Genomic DNA, 20,093 nt, shown 5'->3' with positions numbered 1-20,093 from the left:
AATGTTCCTGCTCAGCAGTAAAAGTTGTTAAAACAGCTATGCGGGGTCTAATTGACCAAGTAAGTAAATTTCACTGATGCTCAACGTGATTCAGCTCTGCTCTTTTAGGTGGCCACAACAACTTGAATATTTACAAGACTACACTATAATATACAGCCTAAGTTTGGCGTGATTGGTCACAGCATAAGAGCTGTGGATTGGTCAGCATCTTCATCGGATTTTGAATTTTTCAGGTTATGTATCTCTCTGTTTGGCGCTTAAACATCTGTGATTAGGCGGTTTTATACCAATTTGCCAATAAGCAACCACACAGAACATTTCAATTTAAATTTTTCTCATTTATTTTTAAAAATCTGTTAAATTGTTTTAAAAATCTGTTCGTTAGAACACCATATTTAATTACCTAAGACTTTGTTTTAGCAAGCAATTATGGATTCTGTCTATCCATCCACTTCAACAAGCTGTGAAATTAACTCAGGAGCCTGCCATCTTTGCAGCAAAATATTTAAAAATGTGGAATTACGAAATCGTCATATCAAAGGAATACATAACATAGATATGTCGATTAAGAAAATTAATCACATTATTTGTCCCTTATGTGAACAAGAAACTAATTTCAAAAGCCATGAGAACTTACGAAAACATCTTAAAGGGAACCACCAGGTGAGTATTGAATTAATAACTTTTGAATTTTCTAGTTTACAAGAATATGAGACATGGAAAGACATGCAGAAATTTGAGACAAGTTATACAATGAATAGAATTGTTAATAGAAATGAACAGAAGACATTATACTATGAGTGTAACAGAAGTAACACTAAAGGTAGGTACAATACTTTGTTACTTGTAATATTTAAAACTTATACTAATCTATATTTAGGATATAAGCCCAACTATAAAATTAGAACAGAGAAATCTGGTGGATCAATTAAAATTAAAGGAGTGTGTCCCTCCAGGCTGATTTGCAAACTGAGAGATCAAGGACAAGTTTCAGTCAGTTATTGGAAAACACATGCTGGACATAAAGAGGAATTAAGAACCATGCATCTGGCAAAAGCAGAAGAAAAAATGATTGTAGAGAAGTTAATATCTGGGGTGCCATCCAGCAGAATTTTAGAAGATTCAAGAAAATTGGAAACACCAAAACTAGAAAGACTTGCCCTATTAACAAGTAAAGACCTCTCAAATTTGTCCAGGAAGTATAATACATATAAGAAACGAGATCAAAATGATATGGTAGCAACGGCTTTAAAGGTTCAGGAATGGAATGCTAACAACAAGAATTATGCTTTCTTATTCAAGAAGGAAGGTAAAGACCTATCATTTTTTTATGCCTACTACAATTATAATTAATCCTATTCCAATTTGACTTGTGTGAATTGTTATCACTTGACTCATGTAACAAACCTTACTCTTAGCAGAATCAACAATATACATTTTTAAATAATATATCTCGTAAGATTGTAGTCATTGGTTTTTTACATTAAAACTAATTTTGTAATGGAGGTGCTGATTTATTGGGCAAACTTACTAGTTTTTTATTTTACTAGACAACCATTTTTGGGTCTTAGTCTGTTAAAGAATACTTCTCCATTCTGATCTATTTCACACTTTGCTCTTCCAGTTTTTGATAAATATGATATGTTAAATAAGAAGTCAACACAAAAAAAAAATAGGACTAATGATTACCTGTTAAAAAATACAATAAAATTTCAGTCTCTTACCATTAATTTATTATCTTTAATTATCTCTAAACTATAAATTTTTTATTTTTATTAGGAGAACAACATGATGTACTTAAAAAAGAAGATTTTGCCTTAGGATTCATGAACTCTGTTATGGAAGATAAATTAAGAGAATTCCATAGCATAATTTGTATGGATGGTACACATGGCACGAACAAGAGGGGAATGGATTTAACAGTGGTGCTTATTAAAGATGACAGGAATACAGGATTTCCAGTTGCATTCTTACTGTCAAACCGATTGGACCAAGTAGTTCAAGAAGTTTTTTTAGGTATGTATTATATGAGTAGTGACAATTTATGACTGGTAAGTAAAAATAATTTTTAAAAACTTTTAGGTGCTCTCAAGAATAGAATGCAAACTGGAATTCATGCAGAACATTTTATGAGTGATGACGATAAAAAATATTATAATGCATGGGTGAAGATTATGGGCAACCAACCAAAGAGGCTTTTATGTACATGGCACGTTGTGAAAAATTGGAACATTCAAGGGAAGAAGAAAATAAAAGATCCAATTTTGAAGAAACAGATGAAAACTGAGATGAAAAGAATTATTAATGAAACGGATGAAGATAGATTTATGGAGTTATGCAATAGATATATAATCAAATTACAAGAGGCAAATGAGATAGATTTTTTTAATTATCTGGCACGGTAAATAAGTATATGAAATCATACATTTTAAGTCATCCTTAAGTCTATTTTTTTTTGTAGGAATTACTTTCAGAATGAAGAGAGAATCAAAATGTGGGCTCATTGTTACAGAAAAAATTCAGGAATCAATACAAACATGGCGATAGAATCTTTCAACAACCTATTGAAGACCAACCACCTTAGGAGAAGTGCTGGGGTAACAATTGAAAAGTTATTGGACACAATAGATGATCTAGTTGACATTAAAATGTGGAAGAGGATTATAGACATCGAAAGACCAAATGCGAACAATTATCAAGATAGGGTTATAGCAAAAGCACACAAAATGGCAGAAACGATGAAAAACAAAGTGGAGGTTAAGAAAAATGAGAAGGTATATGGTCAATTTCAGGTAAAGTCATTTAGAGATCCTAATAAATTATATAATGTAAATATAAGGCAAGTATGTGAAAATGAATGTAAGACATTGTATTGTAGAGTATGTAAAATTTGTATTCATCGCTATCAGTGTGAGTGTGCTGAATATGTGGTGAGGAATATCTTGTGTAAGCATGTGCACTTGGTAAGAATGCACGAGGAGCGCGAGGGAACTAACTCTGTTTTAGATGATGCTGCAAGGTGTTTGGCAGAAACTTCAATTATCAAATCAAGGCATCAAGAGGAAATTAATGAGTTTGTCAGAGGGAAGGTAGAACAGACAAATGTCATCCAGGAAAAAACCAAACGAAGTCTTCAAATAGAAAACTTGGTAAATTTAGTAAAAACCATGGAAGACTTAGATGATGAAAGTTTTGCAAGATTACATGACAAAATTGTGAGGGACATTCAAGGAACAAAGCGCAAAGTGAAGAAAGAATTTCAGGAAACCCCTAAGGATATTACAAAGAAGCGAAAAATGGAAAAGCAGGAATATTTTCCTTCCAATAAAAAAAGAAACTGATTAAAAATTAAATTTGAACCATTCTTGTAGCTCACTTTATAGGCTTATTTACCTATTGCAAATTGCCTTTTGCATTAATTAGTCTTAGATGTCATAACTAACGACCTTCTTTTACAGATTCTTAGTTCTAAGACTAATTAACACTTTATTTTCAGATTCTTAGTATTAAGATATCTAACCCCTTTCTTTGCAGATTCTTAGTTATAATACTAATCAACTTTTATTGCAGATTCTTACTTGTAATAAACATTTTATTGTATTTTAATAAAGGTATTTTTCCCGCTAGCTAGGGTTCATATATAACCTTTATGTCCACGGACTGTGATCCCTATATGCTCCGGTCCAACATAGCTATGGATAGTGCGACTGGACCACCTTCCCTCATTCCCGAGGGTCAAATCCAGCGACAATTAGTAATATATGTAGTAAAATTTCATAAAATATATGTATAAATGCTTAGTTTAGGCCTGAATTTTAAAGCTGTGTTAAGTAATGATGTTATAATGATGTTATATTTGTATGCTTTTATATTAGAATTGCATTTTTAAATCGGGATGTACTGGGCCCTAGGCGAGGTTTAGAGGGGTTTTCCTTCGCCATTGCATCAATAACGGACCCCCCTCCTTTGATTTCCCAGATTTTTAATAAAGAATAAAGACATTTTAAACATAACTGTTTAGTGTTTTATTTGGTTTGCAATAGTTATTTCCAGTAAACCTCTGCTTCATTTTGTTAACAATGACAATTTTTCATAGTACTCGATTCACAATATATATCTTTTTATTATCCTACATTTGTGGTGAAATCTAATATAATTCAGTGTTCTAAAAAAATGAAAATGGATAAATGTCAATTTGGATTTATGCAAGGAGGCAGGTCTACATCAGCAATTTTTATTATAAAACAGCTAATTTAACAATTTAGAGTGAAAGAGATAGACTTGCGAATAGTATTATTAATCTTGAGAAAGCACATGATGAAGTTATCAGAAACCTACTGTGGCAGAGATTTAGTAGGAAAGGAGTGCCAGCTGAATGTGTGAGTGGAGTATGAGCAAGTAACAACTATAATAGTGTTAGAACTACTATACATAGTTAGAATAACTATTATAGTGTTAGAACTATACAATTGTAGGTGAAACTGGCCAATTTTGTGTGAAAATAGGGCTTCATCCGGGTTTCGCCCATATTTATTCTCATTTGTGCTGGATTAGATAACAACTGAACCTGCTTGGTATAGAGTAGCGGAGACAAGTCCTTAATGAAAAATGATTAAAATTAAGTTGGATACAAACAAAATATTTAGAATATTCTTTTAAATATGATATTTCAATTCCAGATAGAGTAGTTGGCTTGAATAGACAAGAACTCAAAAAAGATGATAATTTTCGGCTTTTAGGATCGGTATTACCGTTTTATTTATCATACTTCAATTAAAGATAAAGGAAAGAGGCAAATTGAATGATGTGTGATAAAAAAGGTACGAAGAAAACTAAAAGGTAATTGTATAGGACTGCTTTTAGACCAGCTATGATGTATGGTACTGAATGTAGGGCAGTAAAAAAGGTGATGAACAGAAATTGCATGTTTTTGAAAAACCATAATCTCAGAGAAAAAGCGGAGAGGTACTTAGTCCCTGGAAGAGAACAGAAAAGTTTACAGGAAAATAATTAGAGAAGCCGATCCCACATAGAGAAAGCTAACGAGAATAATAATGTTAATGAATGTTCTAGAAATAAAAATAATAAGAAGAACCTCTAAATCTTAATAAAAAAATTACCTAATCAAAAAAAATTAAAACAATATCTATATATCTAATAAAAAAGCATCACTAGCATATCAAAATAAAAAAACACAAGTCAGAAATTAATTTTACCTACATAATCTCAAAAGAAAAAATAATTACATTTCTAATAAAACTATAATAGCCAGCTTAATCCTAAAATGTGAATATCATCCGCTTTGTACCAATACCACAGTAGATTGCTACTCTGCTAATAAATTTTTTAGCGATATACTGTGTCACAATACCTCAATTGTCATTTTAAAAAACATGAAACCCGCCAATTTTTAAATTGGGACCCACCCACCAACCAATCACGCCAAACCTAGGCTGTATATTATAGTGTAGTCTATATTTACATGGCAAAGGCAGCCCATTACTTGTACAGCAATATTTTATCGAAGGTTAGATATGGTGGAAGCCATCACCGATAAATAAAGTAAACCTCTTGGAGATATATTACAGTCTGATATTCTTTTCCAAACATTTCTGAGGCGTTGTATTTTTAGAACCAATATTGTTTCCAGTATCATGAGTCCAGTTTGCTCTAGCAAAATTCAATGTAGCAACTCTACGTTTTCTGATGAGCAGTAGTGTAGTTACTGGTCTTCTACTCCTTAATCCTGCATCATTACCGTCTTCTGTTCCTCCACAAATATCTAAATATTCGAACTTATGTTAAACCTCTACTAAAGGCAAAGCCGATCGATCAAATCGACCTTCTACTTTAAAAGCTCTCTTACTTACCTGTGAACGTTGGCCACAATGGAAATGTCATTGAAAATCATCCTTGGTGACGGTAGCTCCAGGTTATACAGTGTTAAAAACGATGCATTTGAACTACTATTAGAACTTGCCGAATGTGCAGGCGACGTTTCCGAATTTGCCAACAAAACCATGTGATTTTCGGTTAGGAGAATTTGTTCTACGCCCAAAAACGGTCTTAGGCCCACCAAACAGATGGATTCGGATACTGGTGGACATGCCTACAAAAAAGATTGCCATTAATTAATGAAAACTAAGTATTAAGCAAACTACAATTCTGGTGAGCCATGTTAGCTGTTTGATGAACTTCATCATGATTGATGTTTGATATAGAAAATTATATCAAAGAACAGCCAAAACTTTTAAAAATGTTCATGTTGATATAGATCATTAACTAAATTTATAAAACACTGAACTGCACTTTATAATAGTACAATGAACAGTAACAATGAGTGTAGTCATAAGGCCAACAAGTAACTCAGAAAGTCCTTACCACAAGAAGAAAGTACTTACCACATTTATATTATCGATAACTTCAATATTTCTACACATCTGATGCCCATATCTTAAAGTGTATGACTCTAAACCTGTTTCTGTTAATGCGTGCAAAAAATATTCTTCCATGACTAATTTAAAAACGGGTGCCGTAAATGGATACACAGCGAGGCAGTTGTCTTTGTTGGTGCAAGCTTCTAAAAATTATACACATAGAATTGTGATTTGAATTTACTCAGCGTAATGGGTTGTTATGAAAAAGGTGTAACCAGTATCGAGAATACTGTTAAATTTGCATTCCACAAGAAAAAGTAATTTTTTATTGGTATTACAAGATAAAATAGTCTCAATAGCACCACAAGCACTCAAAACAATATTTCCCCTATTATACAAAAAACTATCTCAAGACAAATCAGTAAATCTTATATCATCTTTAAAAAAAAACAAAGAAGAGTAATAACTTACGGTAAAACCTACCAAAGTACCTTATCTATGTCTTACATAATAACATGAATAAACTAAAACCAAATCAAATGATTCAGAGCCAAAAAAATTTTTTAGGTTAGGTTGGGTAAGTTATTTGATTCGATTATGTCTCGGAATACAATAAGTATATTCATAAAATAAATGGTACAAAATGCCTACAAGAATTTTCAGTTTTCTTTTGTAATGAAAGTTTCTGGGTACATTGTACAAAACATGCCAGAAATTGTGCATACCTTGTAATAGTTTAAGTGTAAATACCAACCTTTATCATCAAAATTATATAAATATCCTTCTTGTTGCGTGGCTATAATACACACTACGCTGTTTAGACATTTATCATAGTCACTACGTAGAAATCTTTTCTCCGGGTTATCTTTGGTGCCATTCAAAGTGTGATCGATGTAGATAGGTTTCATGACCATGCTTTTGAATTCTTCTGCGACTTGCCTCTGGGCACTTTCTATTAATATGGGCATAAGTCTTAGCTGAATTAGGTTTTCTATTCTATACTGCGTGTTTTTATTCTAAAACCAAAATTTTACACAGTGGGTGAATAGGAACTGTTTTATTGTTTAGTTCTGTGTTCTTGAAGTATATGCAAAGAAAAATATAAACAGACTTTTTATTTTGAAGAAAACTGTATTTATTTAACAAGATCTAAACTAACTACACTTTATTTGGTAGCGAGAGAGAGTTATAAAGTCCAATTATAAACGAAAAACAAAGTGAATACTTTCTCTAAATATTTACATTGCAATTTGATCTAAATTTCTGTTAGTTGTCTTCCTTGCCCTATAAAAGACCGAATAGAATAGAAATTGGTGTCTGTTTTGAAAGGGCTCGTGATATCAGGTTGCATTGCTTTAGTCCAGGAGTCGAAAACCTGTGTCCCACAGGCCCCATGAGGTCCCTTGCAACTTTTTTGCGGCTTGCCAAAGCATCAATATAATTTTAGGAAAAATAAAAAAAAACTTAGAGAAATGTGGCATGTGACAGGTGACAAAAAAGCATTGTTACCTAAGGTTCATATAGAAACTATATCTCAGTGCCAACAACCATAAGTGGTAGTCTTCCGTTGTCATGATGTAAATCTGTTTAAAACTTTACCATCAATATAAGTTTCTTAGCAACGATATACTATATAACACATTTAATATCATTTAAAGGGTTTTACCCACATATTTAGTGACTTCACTCATGTACACCTTGTAACAACACTGAGGATGCAGTTGTTAGTCCAAAAACGTTCTGTGATGTAGCCCAAAAGGGTGTTTTTAAAATTATATATAAACCTTTTATAAAGGATTTTTTAAATAAAATTTTTATTTGTAGGGTACTCATAGGTTATTTTGCAAAAACTCGGATAATTTTTTATAAGAGATATATTTATTTCTCCAGTTATCATCATCATCTTTGGCTCGACAATCCTCTGTGGATACTGGCCTGCTCTAAGATTCGTCACCATTTTGTTCGGCTTCTGACGAATAGTTCTCTAGTTATAGTGCACATTAATGCAGTGCATGTAAAAAGTTAATACAATTCAATGAAAGAAACAATCACTTGAAAGTGATTTATTACCCTTTCTCAATACGATATAAAGTTTAAAATAGACTGAAATAAAAGCAAATATATTAATATTTATAATAGGAAGCATTTACTTACATCTAGAATACAATTTGGTCTAATCGTTGCTGAAATATCTCTATCACTAAACGTAAAAGGGCTGCTTTTATGAATGATGCTGTTTTCTTTAACTATTGTTGGTAAATTGACTGTAACTTTTTCTTTGTTACTCAACATTTCTTCTCTTAATAATTTCTTATAATCAACCGGACCACTATTGTTACCATCTAAAAAGAATTGATTTTATTAAAATTTTAAACGGTTTTTTGTTATTTTTTTTCCTATGTTTAAAGCCCTAAGTCTATCTGAGGTGAACATGTTTCATCTAAATGCTTTGAGCAACCCCTGAGTGTCTAATTTGTATCCCAGTCTAATATCCACAAATATATTAGATAAAAAAATGTAAAAATATAAAACAATACAACAAAATAAAAAAAGGATTAGAATGACTTGATACATGTGCTGTTGTATTGAGTCTAATCCTTTCTATTTCGCTCCCTTTCATACAATTGGATATCAGATGGGATGAATAATGTCATGTGAGTGATTATTTATTACAAATAGTGTCAGGTCAGTTGTATATATGTGACAAATGGTGTCCAGTTGTGGATATCAAAATAACACATAAATTTCTGAACTTGTATATAGGAAGGAAATACTATCTACCCTTACTCCCTATTTATTAATAAATATGATACATGCAGCAGTTTCTAAGCAGAATATTAATTGAATACTTACATACAAAAGTGAAGTCATTTTGGCCAGAAAGATTCAAATCGCTGGTTTCCCTTTTGACAGCCTCATATACTTTAAAAAGATGAAATGTGTCTTTACTCATACAAGCGATATAGTTTTCACAAAATGCTACGTGGTAAGGAGCAAAAGATAGTTCAATCAATAATGGCAGTTCCTCAAAATCCACAAACCTCATTTTGGAAATATCATGTGTCTTAATTTTAAATGAGTATATATTTATGATCTTTTCTGACAAGATCAGGAGGTTCCCAGATATCTAAAACAACAATCACTAGTTTGGTTTGCAAATTTGCACTACCCTTATAGTTTTATTTGTATTTTCTACTCTCACTTCATAATGTTTTGTTCTAATTACACAATTATTTGTGTCGAGTACATACCTTGCTGAAATTGTATACAAATATAATTATTAAGGAAATACCTACTTGACAGCATTCAACAAAATTGGGATTTCTTCGAACAGGAACTTCTATCATTTCCAAACTTCCCAGCTCTGACTGATTAGTGGTGGGGGTGACACGACCTGCTATTCTTGCTCTCATGGGTTGAACCATACCACACTCAGATGACCCAAGGCTGACACCACTGCTTGTCATCTTAGATTGTTGAAGTGTGGCAATACTATCCCAGTTGATGTAGACACGCACGAAGTTGATTTCCTTGTTTTGACGGTTGAATTTAGTTTCCAATGTTGCCACATAGTCTCCTGAAATAGTAATGAAAATGAATAATTATTATAATTGATTGAATTAATAATTCTGATGCCTGTTGATACTGAAACTACCTATTAACTTGACCATGACCAGATTCCACAAGAGGGAAGAAAAGTGACTGTGGGAAGACTGTGGTGACAGTTAATTCCCCAGTAACTTTGCATGTATCACATGGCTTCTCAGAATACATTCTATCCATCTGCAGCTTGTTTCATATATTCCTTTTGGTATATTGCTATATTGGGTATAGGTGACACAAGTTTTTATAAGAAAACTAAGTACAGAATTTATGAATAGAGAAACCTTACTGATGCTTTACCATGCTTTGTTTCATACTATAATTAGCTATAGGATGGGAAGGAGCTTACAACAATAACTTCAACCACTCCAAAAGAATAGACTAGTATGAATAGTCACAAATCATCAATTTAATATAAAGAAATATCTGTTTATTCTTGAAAAATTATTTACATATGAAACAATGATTTACTATTAGAACTTTAAACTATAAAACTAACCAGAATTAAAAGTATACAGATGCCAATACAAAATAAAACACATAAAAGCAAACATGTCAATTACTACTTTTAATTGTTTTAAATAAAACAAATTAATTGCTAATTGGTAGCAATTACTTTTAAGTTAGTTTTAAGCTTATAATCCAATCTATATGCAGGTAAAGTTGTCTACCTTGTAGTATTTATAATGTAATGGCATAATGGTACATGTAAATATAACTGAAAATAAATATCTTATAAAAAGTACTTACCATTTATACAATGCACAATTTGGACAACCTCGTCTACAGTTGGAAAGGAAAATAAAACTTCAGATTCATTACTCAGATCTCTGACTTCCACACAATTGCTCATTAAAGCTGAAAGGAGTCTGTTCGGAGGTGCAACAGTGCATGCTGTGGGCTGTTCAATGACTTGGATATGTTGGTTTGCAAAATGATGAACTGATATTACACGTACCATCTTTGGTTTCTCGATTTCTGTTTACAATGGTTCCACAAAATCGGGACAAGAGTATCCAGAGTTGAATAATTTTCTTAGCGATGTGGGTGTGTGATATGAATCAAATATACATATTTGCCCTATTTTTCACATGTTGACGTAATTAAAGGGTGTGTTTACCAGAAATTTATGAAGTTTACTTTGAAATAGGATAGTCAAGGAAGTTATTGATCAAACTACAAAAACATTAACCTAGATTTTTACGTATAATACTTGTTGGCCTGTTAACCCATGAATGAAATATGTTAAATGGATACGATTGTGTCACATTCGTATCAGTAATCACTTATTTTTATTTATAAACAAGAAAAAACTTCATCTATTTTTTGGTTTATACAATTCAAAATCCAGGAATGTCAATGTCGAAGTCGAAATGTTTTGACATACAAATGACAACATGACAAAAAATGTCAATATCTAAGGCACATTTTTTTTATTTTCGTTACTAACGTTTTACGTTCTTTATAGTCATACATAGTTTATAGTCAAACAAAAAATTAATCATTATTTTAATTTTTATGTCAAACAATAACATTTTTGAATATAGGTACTAATTTAATGAAAAATATTAAAACTTGAAATGTAAAGAATTGAATATTTCCTTAAAATTGCCTAAAGTCGAAATCTGGCTACAGCGCACCGGTCCAGTACAGACAAATTTATCAACACTGCAGAGAACTAATCAATGAAGGTGTGTATTGAAGTACCTAATTTATTCCGAATGATGTGTAAAAAATTATTCAGTTAGGAGCCGAACGAACAATTAAAACGTTATTACACTTTTAGAAAATATAAAAACTTATTATCGTGTCGTTAGTGTTTTAAAAAATGAAAATTATCGTATAGAATTTCAGTTCGTACTTTTGAAAAAATTGACTGTCAAAATGAGTAGTGTCCCTGGTCTTTCTAAACTAAAAAAGAAACATTTTCGAGTTAAACATCAAAAAGTAAAGCTTTTTAGAGCCAATGAACCGTTTCTTTCCGTCTTCATGTGGGGTATAAATCATACAGTAAGTTCTGTTTATTTACCAAACATTCTTTGATGGCTAATGTTTATTGTTTTTTCAGATTAATGAACTTATGCATGTTACAATTCCGGTTATGTTGTTGCCGGACGACTTCAGAGCTTATTCGAAAATAAAAATCGACAATCACCTTTTCAATAAGTAAGTACTTAAGTCTCTCACAAAAGGCATTATTGTTATACTGTTTTTATATTTTAGAGAAAATATGCCATCACACTTCAAAGTTAAAGAATACTGTCCTATGGTATTTAGAAATATCAGAGAGAGGTTTGGAATTGACGATCTTGACTACAAAGAGTCACTAACAAGGTAAGATTTCATGAATTTGTTATATAGTAGAATATTTATTTTTAGATACCCTCAATACTTAAATCATAACACTATTAGAGAAACAGGTTCAGATAAGTGTTTTCAAATTTATATTAATAATTCTAATAGAACCGGAATTAGTAAACAATTTCAGAATCCTACAAAAAAAGTAAATTAAAGTGTACTTTCCATGTCAGTTGTATTTGTATCTATTTATAAAAATTAGTGAAATTCACTTAAATAACTTAAATAGTATAGTTAGAGTATATTTTACTATAAAATCTAGGAATGAAATGAGACAATTTTACACCATGATCAACAATATTTTATTAAAATATCTCCAAATAGCTCAAAATTTTTATTTTATTCAACTGGTTTTTAGGAATCAATTTTTAATGTTTAAACAAGTTTCCTACAGCCATTAAAAAAGTGCAAATATTGTCTGAATAAAGTAATAAATAGAAATACTTTTTATTATTAATTATAAAAATTGAAAAATATGTAGGAGGCTGATATGAGGTTACTAATTTATATAAAATAAGGAGAAACACTTTTTTTTTAATTTTAAAGGACAATAATTGACATCTTTGTGCTTATTTTTCTAATTCTTCAGTTTTATTGGCAGTTACAGCTTGTTATATTCTTTAATTTTATTTGTTAGAGGTACATAATCAGGATGATTTACATTGTTATTTTGCCAGTGTAAAGTTTCTAGCCAAAAAGTCAAACGAGAGTTGTGCAATACAACTTGAAAAAAAGTTTTCGACCAAAATTATGAAAATTGGGAGATTGGAGTATTGAGTCATCATTAAGTACCTTCATTTGAAGGGGTTAAGAGATAAGCAGATTTGCGAATGTATTCTTAATAAATATCCCTCATATGCATCCGTAAAAAATTTGATTGCAAGCTGCAAAAGAGGTAAATTTTCCATTGAAGATAAAGACCAATCAGGAAAGCCAATTTATGTGTCTAACACTATAAATATCGATGCAGTTCATAATTTGATTACAATATACTGTCGAATTGAGCTAAAACGAATGTCTGAGATATTGAGTATTTTAGATGAAGCATCTATGCTGTTCACATCACAGAAACTGCAAAAAAAGATGGTACAGCAGGCGGTACAGTAGAGTAGACGACATTTATGACTTTTAAATTTTGACAATCGCTATGAATCAAATCTTTTATTGACAGATATTATTTTAATTTTTTTGTCTCATTTAATGACTGTATTTTGTTAGTGACTAGAAACAAATTGATCGATAGTAGTGTTAGTGAATCGATATGAGGAACCGCTAGTGAATGGCACTACTTTCGTGACACTCGCCTCAGCATTTTATTATAAAGAAAAAAGTTATACAATGCCAGCATAAAAGCTTCGGTTAAAAATTTGTTACTTAGAGCTATAATTACCTGAACACCCTCCTTATTCATCAGATCTGGTTCGGTCCCCCTATCATTCTTTTTCTCAACTGAAAAAAAAAAGTGTGAAAGGTAAATTCTCTTCTAAGAAAAAATTGATAGAACCTGTGGAGGCCTGAATTTTAAGTTTTATTTGTTTCTAAGTAGACTAAGAATTTTTCAATATATCCTTATATAAGGTGTGTTAAAAAAATACCCGGAATTTTCGTTTTTTTTTTTAATATTTATTCGTCTACATTAATGTAGTCTTCTTCAAAGTAGTCTCCATCAGATATTATGCACTTGTGTCAACGCTTCTGCCAATTCTTAAAACAGTTCCCAAACTCTATCTTTGGGATAGCCTTTAGTTCCATCAGTGATACGCTTTTAATGTCATCTATGCTTATGAAACAAAGCCTTTTTAAAGTTTTCTTTATTTTTGGAAATAGGAAAAAGTCACACGGGGCCATGTCTGGCGAATATGGAGGCTGGGGCATCATTACAGTATTGTTTTTGACCAAAAATTCACGAACAAGCAATTAAGTATGAGCTGGTGCATTATCGTGATGCAAAAGCCATGAATTGTTTTTCCACAAATCCTTTTTTTTTTTCGGATTGCTTCACGCAAACGGTGTTGAACTTGTGTAGTACTCTTTATTGACCGTTTGACCTCGTGGCAAAAATTCATAGTGCACTATGCCATTAAAATCAACGAACACAGTAAGTATAATCTTCACGTTCGACCGTACTTGGCGAGTCTTTTTTAGTCATGGCGAACCAGAATGTCTCCACTGGGACGATTGAACCTTAGTTTCGAAGTCATATCCATAAACCCATGTTTCGTCACCTGATATATCTCTTTTTACTATCTGGATCGTCGTTTACGTCATTTAGTGACTCCTGACCAACTTCCATTAGCCACTGTATTTAAATTTCAACAAATTTGGAACAAATTTTGCTGACACGCGTTTTATACCCAAAACGTTTGAAAAAATGTCATGGCATTAGACAATTGATATAGGCAACCTACCAACTTCATCAGCGACGTCTCTGATTGAGATTCGGCGGTCGTTCATAACCATTTCTGTCACTGTTTTTACGTTTTCATCGATTTTTGATGTGCTGTGACATCCAGGGCGTTCATCATCTTCTACGTCTTCATGGCATTCTTGGAAACGCTTATACCACTCGTAAACACTTGTTTTTTATAGCATATTTACCATAGGCCTTTGTTAACATTTCACACACTTTTTTACACTCTTTATTTCATTTTTGACCAACAACTGGATATAGCCGACCTCATAAAAAACCGTCGAACCTTAACGGCTGCCACAGACAAACTAAACAATGAATATAGCTTCATATTTTTTATACTTTAGGAGCATGTATACCAACATAATAAAAAAAAATTAACGATTGGACTCTCAAACCCGCGAAATTTAAAAATTCCGGGTATTTTTTTAACACACCTCGTATATAGCTTAAACTCCAATAATATTTAAATAGTTTATGTCTTTGTACACTTTTAAGACGGGTTTTCTGATAGTTATCTTATGGTTTTCCTATATTTCGTAAATACTTGCTAATATTTCTGTTCAATTCGGCTTTATTTTTTCTTTTCTTGGATTCTTGAGGTAGTTTTGCTCATCTTTTTAGTTATTTCGCTTCTTCGTAATTCTAGCTCGTTGTGTTAATCAGAAAAGAAATTGTAAAATTAATTTTAAAACCGAAATGGATAAATGTTTGTTTCTATAGTAGGCTAAGAATTTTTCAATACGTCCTCGTAGTCCACACGCTCGGTAGTCCGACGCACCTCATGTCAAGGTCGACGCCGTATCTGCTTGTACTGAAACCTGTCGCGACATGAATCTCATTCTTACCGGGTGCTTCATTTCGTGTGTTTTCCGTGAGCAGTTCGGTTCGATAGGGTTTAGGGTTTTTAGATACAGTAATTATGTAGTGCCTAACTTTTATTTAATTCGTTTAAAAAGTTCAGTTCAATGGAGAGCAAAGTTCAACACCAAAGCACAAAACGCTGACTCTAAAAGACAAATGGGATATTATTAAGAGATGCGAGTGTGGTGAAACTCAATTTTTGTAAGTAGAAATGAGTATTGAGTATTGAGTGATAATTTAACAAAATTATTTTTATTCAATAAGTAACTAACAAAAAATATAAACCATAACAATATGCAATGAATGTATTAATAAATGTGATATTATGGAAATATATCATACACTTCTCCAAGAAATTAACGCACCACTTCAATAAATCAATTTTATTTGTACACAGGCACAGAATAAAAAATAAAACTTCACCAGATTTATTATACATTTTGTTAGTAATTATAACAATTTGTCTAATCATCAGAAAATGTGGAAGTACAGGAGAAAAAAAAATAAAACGGAAAATTCTAAAAAAAAATGATAAGGAAAGTAAACTAAAATATGAAAAAAGTCTTAATAACGAGTGTTTCCACCTCTACTACGTATAACAGCCTCCCATCGTTGGCCAATACTTAAAATTAATCGCCGTATTTCATTTTGGTCTAGTTCTCTAGTCTGTAAGTTGTTTGGTTGGATCGGTGTCGCTCTTAATACCCTACCAAGGATATCCCAGAGATTTTCAATCGGATTTAAATCCGGACTATGTGCTGGCCATTGCATAGTGTTAATTTCTATCTCTTCTAGATAATTTCTGACGATCTGTGCAGCGTGAGGTCTGACATTATCTTGCATTAGCAAGAAATTTTCACCGATATAAGGAGCGAATGGTACTACATGTTGCTCCAGGATCTCCATTGCTCCAGGATCTCCAATATGTACCCTTCAGCTGTAATAGTTCCATTTTGTATGACCACTAGGTCCGTACGTGCGGTTAAAGAAATACCACCCTACACCATAACGGATCTTCCATAAAAAAATGTGGTGTGTGAGAAGTTACACTGAGCATATCGTTCGTTGGGTCGTCGCAACACACGAACACGTCTGTCGTAACAAAATCTGGATTCATCAGTAAATAGCACTCGTTCCCAGTCAGCCTCTAACCAATTAACGTGTTCTCTGGCAAAATGTAGTCTCTCCCTTCGATGCTCTGCAGTTAATAGAGGACCTCGGGCGGCAATCCTAGGTGTTAAGTTGTATTCCCTAAGTTGCTGGCGAATAGTTTCAGTACTAATTTGTATAGCATGCACGTCTCGAAACTGAATTTGTAGACTTCGATGTGTTACAAAACGTTGTCGAAGAGCAGAAATTCTTAAAAATCGATCTTGAATAGGTGTAGTTACCCGGTTTCGTCCTTGCCCTGGTCTGCGAGTATGATCCCCTGTTTCGAAGAATCTTTCTAATACCCGTGAGACGGATGTGTGGGACACATTAAGTCGACGACCAATTCTTCGGTAACTCCAACCTTCTTTCGACAATATCACTGTTTGGGCACATTCATCTCGGGTTAAATTACGTGATTGACGCTCCATAATAAACACAATTAACAATAATCAACAATTAAACAGTAGCCGAATAAAATTCGTGAACACTTGGAAATTAGTAAATTTATAGAATTAGTACATTTTTTGCTTTTTTTTTATATTGTTGCAAAAAAAACTATACCGATAAAACACAGTCAATAAATATAGAGTGTACGAATAGCATATACAAGGGGCTTGCAAAATATAACATTACAATTGAAATTTTTATTAACGCTAATAAAATATTTTAGTATTTCAAAGTGGTGCGTTAATTTCTTGGAGAAGTTTATTTCCTTAAGAAATACAAGATTCCTAAAATTCCTATAAGATAATATGTTTTGTATAATAATATAACAAGATTATTTTTATTCAACAAATAACTCACACAAAACAGAAAGCAAAACAATACAATTAGATTGTAGATGTAACAATTTTTAAATTGTTATATCAACACTATTCTAAGCCAGGAATCTATAATATAAAAATGAATCGCAAAATGTGTTGGTAAGCGTATAACTCAACAACGCATGGACTAATCTTAACAATTCTTTTTTTAAAATGTTCCTTGATGTTTAAGGACGGTTTTTACGGCAATAAAAATTGCAAAAATCACAAACACAACTTACACGAAACTGATTGGATTCTCAAAGGGAAGAGCCACTTATATTTTTATGTAACATATATTTTTTACTATCTAAGTACAATTTTTATTGGACTGACAAGAAGCCATTCTGCCCGAAATTTATAACGACCTTTTGTTTTTTAATAATAGGACACAAGTCAAACATAGGACACCTTGTGTCACACAAAACATAAAATATGTTAAAGTATATTGTGCTGAGAATTTATATCGTTAACAGTCTGGTTATGTCATTTAGCTCTTTTTTATTCTTTCTTAAAATATTTTCTAAAACTAAATTAAATAGTGTAGTCGATAACTAGCGGACCAACTCGACATCGAGTTTTTTAAATGAAATTTTTATTTTGCGAGAAAAGTTAAGAGATCAATACAAACAATATAAGCAAGAATATACATAACATTCATCAATAATAATGCAAGTAAAAAGTGTATTAAATATCACGAAATATTTCGTCGAAAACAATGTTTTTTGTTACAATGTTATCATTTAGCAGTTAATTTTGCATGCTGATCACGAATCCGGTGTCAGATTTGCTCTATCTTGACGTTTTATGCGCGTTTCGGGTCACTTCCGGTGTAGGATCGCAACCGGAAGTACATATTTAGATTCGTCTCGACGAGACCTTTCGATGCATATATACATTGTGGTGTCTAAAACTTTAAAAGTAAATTTTAACTTCCGGTCATCTCAAAACCGGAAGTGAATTTTTGTACCAAAAGTATATCTTGACAATCTCATACGTAATACTAATAATATTCCGAAAAAATATTTTAATTATCTAATATGGTTTTTGAGTAAAGTGGTGGACAAGAAAAGGGCTTAGCGTTTTAGTATATAAGATGATCAATTACGAGTATTTCTGCATTTCATATATTGATTTAAGTCCCACTTTCAGCATTTTAGTGTATATTTCTCATAAATATTATTTTTATGGTTCGATATGGTTTATAAAAAAGTGATGCAGATTTGAACGTCATTTCGCAATTATGTTAATCGATTTATTTAGAAATAATAAACCGATATAATTTGATTTAAACATTGATAGATTAAATATTTTCAATTATAATAATAAATTTTGCACGTTAACCCCAAAGATTAAAAGTAACCTCGAGTAAAATAATTGCTTTATAAATACCGACAATAATAATCTTTTTCGTACATTTTAACATTTTTGAGTGTCTGTGAATTATATTTAATTGATCGACTACTAATGTATTCCTTCATCATCCAATTCACTAAGTTCTTCACATTTTTGATATTTTGTAATATAAAAATCATGCAAAACTTTTTCCGCGAAAGAATAAAAAAATGAGGAAGCAAAATCAAATTCTATGAAGACAAAAAGAAAAAAAAAACAGCGAAAATTTGCAGAAAAATACTTATTATCAAAACTAAAGTAATTGTTCAAAGAATCCATTTAAAAAAATCTAATGTGCAGGTTGGTTGTTGTTTTTGAATCGGCATATTTTTTAATCCGGGCCTGGATTTCGTATATCTAATTATAAATTAATTGATTGTACACCTTAAAGAAAATTTGCGTGTCAAATATAAAGATAATATACAGTGCGGTTAAAAAGTTATGAAACGAATAAGAAGTTGTCAAAATAGATAAGACACCAAGTATTTTTGTTATTGATGAAGTAAGACCCATTAAGTATGGGGTTTTTGAGATCGTGTAAGTGTCCCCTTTTTTTCAGTTAACGTAGCATACTCTCCCAAAGAAACACCCTGTATAAGGCAAATACAAATTTCTGAACAAAATGGAGAGAGTGGCATAATAAGTATATTTAAGTTAAAAACTCACTCTACAGGAGTCATTTTATAGGAAATCAAACTAAGAATACAACACGCATGAACAAGAAACGTCTTCTGTTTTCTAAGGCATATTTAGTTTTATCGATGATTAGTCACCCTGTATAAGTCCGCTAATGGAGCAGGTTGTAGCCTTTTTGATTACGCAAAATTTAATTCAACGCCCAACAAACAATTCTAAGTTGATAGGTATTCCAATACCAGAGCGTAATATATTTCTACATATACATATAAAGTTTTGTACCACACGGATTTACATACTCTTACCACTGGGGGTTGATAAAGGTAAATGCGGTTTCCGAAACTGGCACGATTCGAAAATCACGATTTATGTGAAACCACTAATTTCTATTGCTTTAGTGGAAATTTATCATGACACACGGGGTAATTCCCATCTTATCTTTGGCACGTATTTCGAGTTCAAGTAGAATAACATAGGATGACATGAAATAACTGT

At 31.9% G+C, this 20,093-nt stretch overlaps 3 protein-coding genes across 6 annotated transcripts in view; 2 read left to right on the top strand and 1 right to left on the bottom strand.

The window, feature by feature from the left end:
• LOC140436380 (uncharacterized) overlaps positions 1 to 11,370 on the bottom strand; it is a 37,126-nt gene extending 25,756 nt beyond the window's left edge. For both annotated transcript variants that reach the window (XM_072525132.1, XM_072525133.1), the window contains exons 1-7: positions 10,731 to 11,370; positions 9,674 to 9,954; positions 9,231 to 9,504; positions 8,532 to 8,719; positions 7,132 to 7,393; positions 6,402 to 6,580; positions 5,871 to 6,109 (exon numbers count right to left, since the gene is read on the bottom strand). In XM_072525132.1, coding sequence (XP_072381233.1) covers positions 5,871 to 6,109; positions 6,402 to 6,580; positions 7,132 to 7,393; positions 8,532 to 8,719; positions 9,231 to 9,504; positions 9,674 to 9,954; positions 10,731 to 10,941 — 1,634 coding nt within the window. In that variant the 5' untranslated portion in view covers positions 10,942 to 11,370. The remainder of the gene's footprint in view (positions 1 to 5,870; positions 6,110 to 6,401; positions 6,581 to 7,131; positions 7,394 to 8,531; positions 8,720 to 9,230; positions 9,505 to 9,673; positions 9,955 to 10,730) is intronic.
• LOC140436381 (uncharacterized) lies at positions 182 to 4,013 on the top strand. Its single transcript, XM_072525134.1, has 5 exons — positions 182 to 823; positions 881 to 1,309; positions 1,780 to 2,016; positions 2,083 to 2,401; positions 2,462 to 4,013. The coding sequence occupies exons 1-5, from the start codon at positions 430 to 432 to the stop codon at positions 3,339 to 3,341; spliced, it is 2,259 nt and encodes a 752-aa protein (XP_072381235.1). The 5' UTR covers positions 182 to 429; the 3' UTR covers positions 3,342 to 4,013.
• Positions 11,371 to 11,612: 242 nt separating the features above from the next.
• PIP4K (phosphatidylinositol 5-phosphate 4-kinase) overlaps positions 11,613 to 20,093 on the top strand; it is a 91,641-nt gene continuing 83,160 nt past the window's right edge. For 2 of the 3 annotated variants that reach the window (XM_072525136.1, XM_072525135.1), the window contains exons 1-3: positions 11,616 to 11,990; positions 12,049 to 12,146; positions 12,204 to 12,314. In XM_072525136.1, the coding sequence (XP_072381237.1) occupies positions 11,865 to 11,990; positions 12,049 to 12,146; positions 12,204 to 12,314 (335 nt within the window). In that variant the 5' untranslated portion in view covers positions 11,616 to 11,864. Of the gene's footprint in view, positions 11,991 to 12,048; positions 12,147 to 12,203; positions 12,315 to 20,093 lie in introns of all 3 variants that reach the window. The other variant, XM_072525137.1, reaches the window with a different exon arrangement.

Source organism: Diabrotica undecimpunctata, chromosome 3, assembly GCF_040954645.1.
Source record: "Diabrotica undecimpunctata isolate CICGRU chromosome 3, icDiaUnde3, whole genome shotgun sequence".
Classification (NCBI taxonomy): domain Eukaryota; kingdom Metazoa; phylum Arthropoda; class Insecta; order Coleoptera; family Chrysomelidae; genus Diabrotica; species Diabrotica undecimpunctata.
Note: the sequence above shows the minus strand (reverse complement) of the source record. Positions and strands in the feature narration are given on the sequence as shown.

What these genes read in the sequence shown, in the direction of transcription:
- LOC140436381 (XM_072525134.1), top strand. Translation starts at nt 430, where the DNA reads ATGGATTCTGTCTATCCATCCACTTCAACAAGCTGTGAAATTAACTCA. An exon ending in TAACAGAAGTAACACTAAAG is followed by an intron (nt 824 to 880) that starts GTAGGTACAATA and finishes ATCTATATTTAG; the next exon opens with GATATAAGCCCAACTATAAA. An exon ending in AGTTCAAGAAGTTTTTTTAG is followed by an intron (nt 2,017 to 2,082) that starts GTATGTATTATA and finishes AAAAACTTTTAG; the next exon opens with GTGCTCTCAAGAATAGAATG.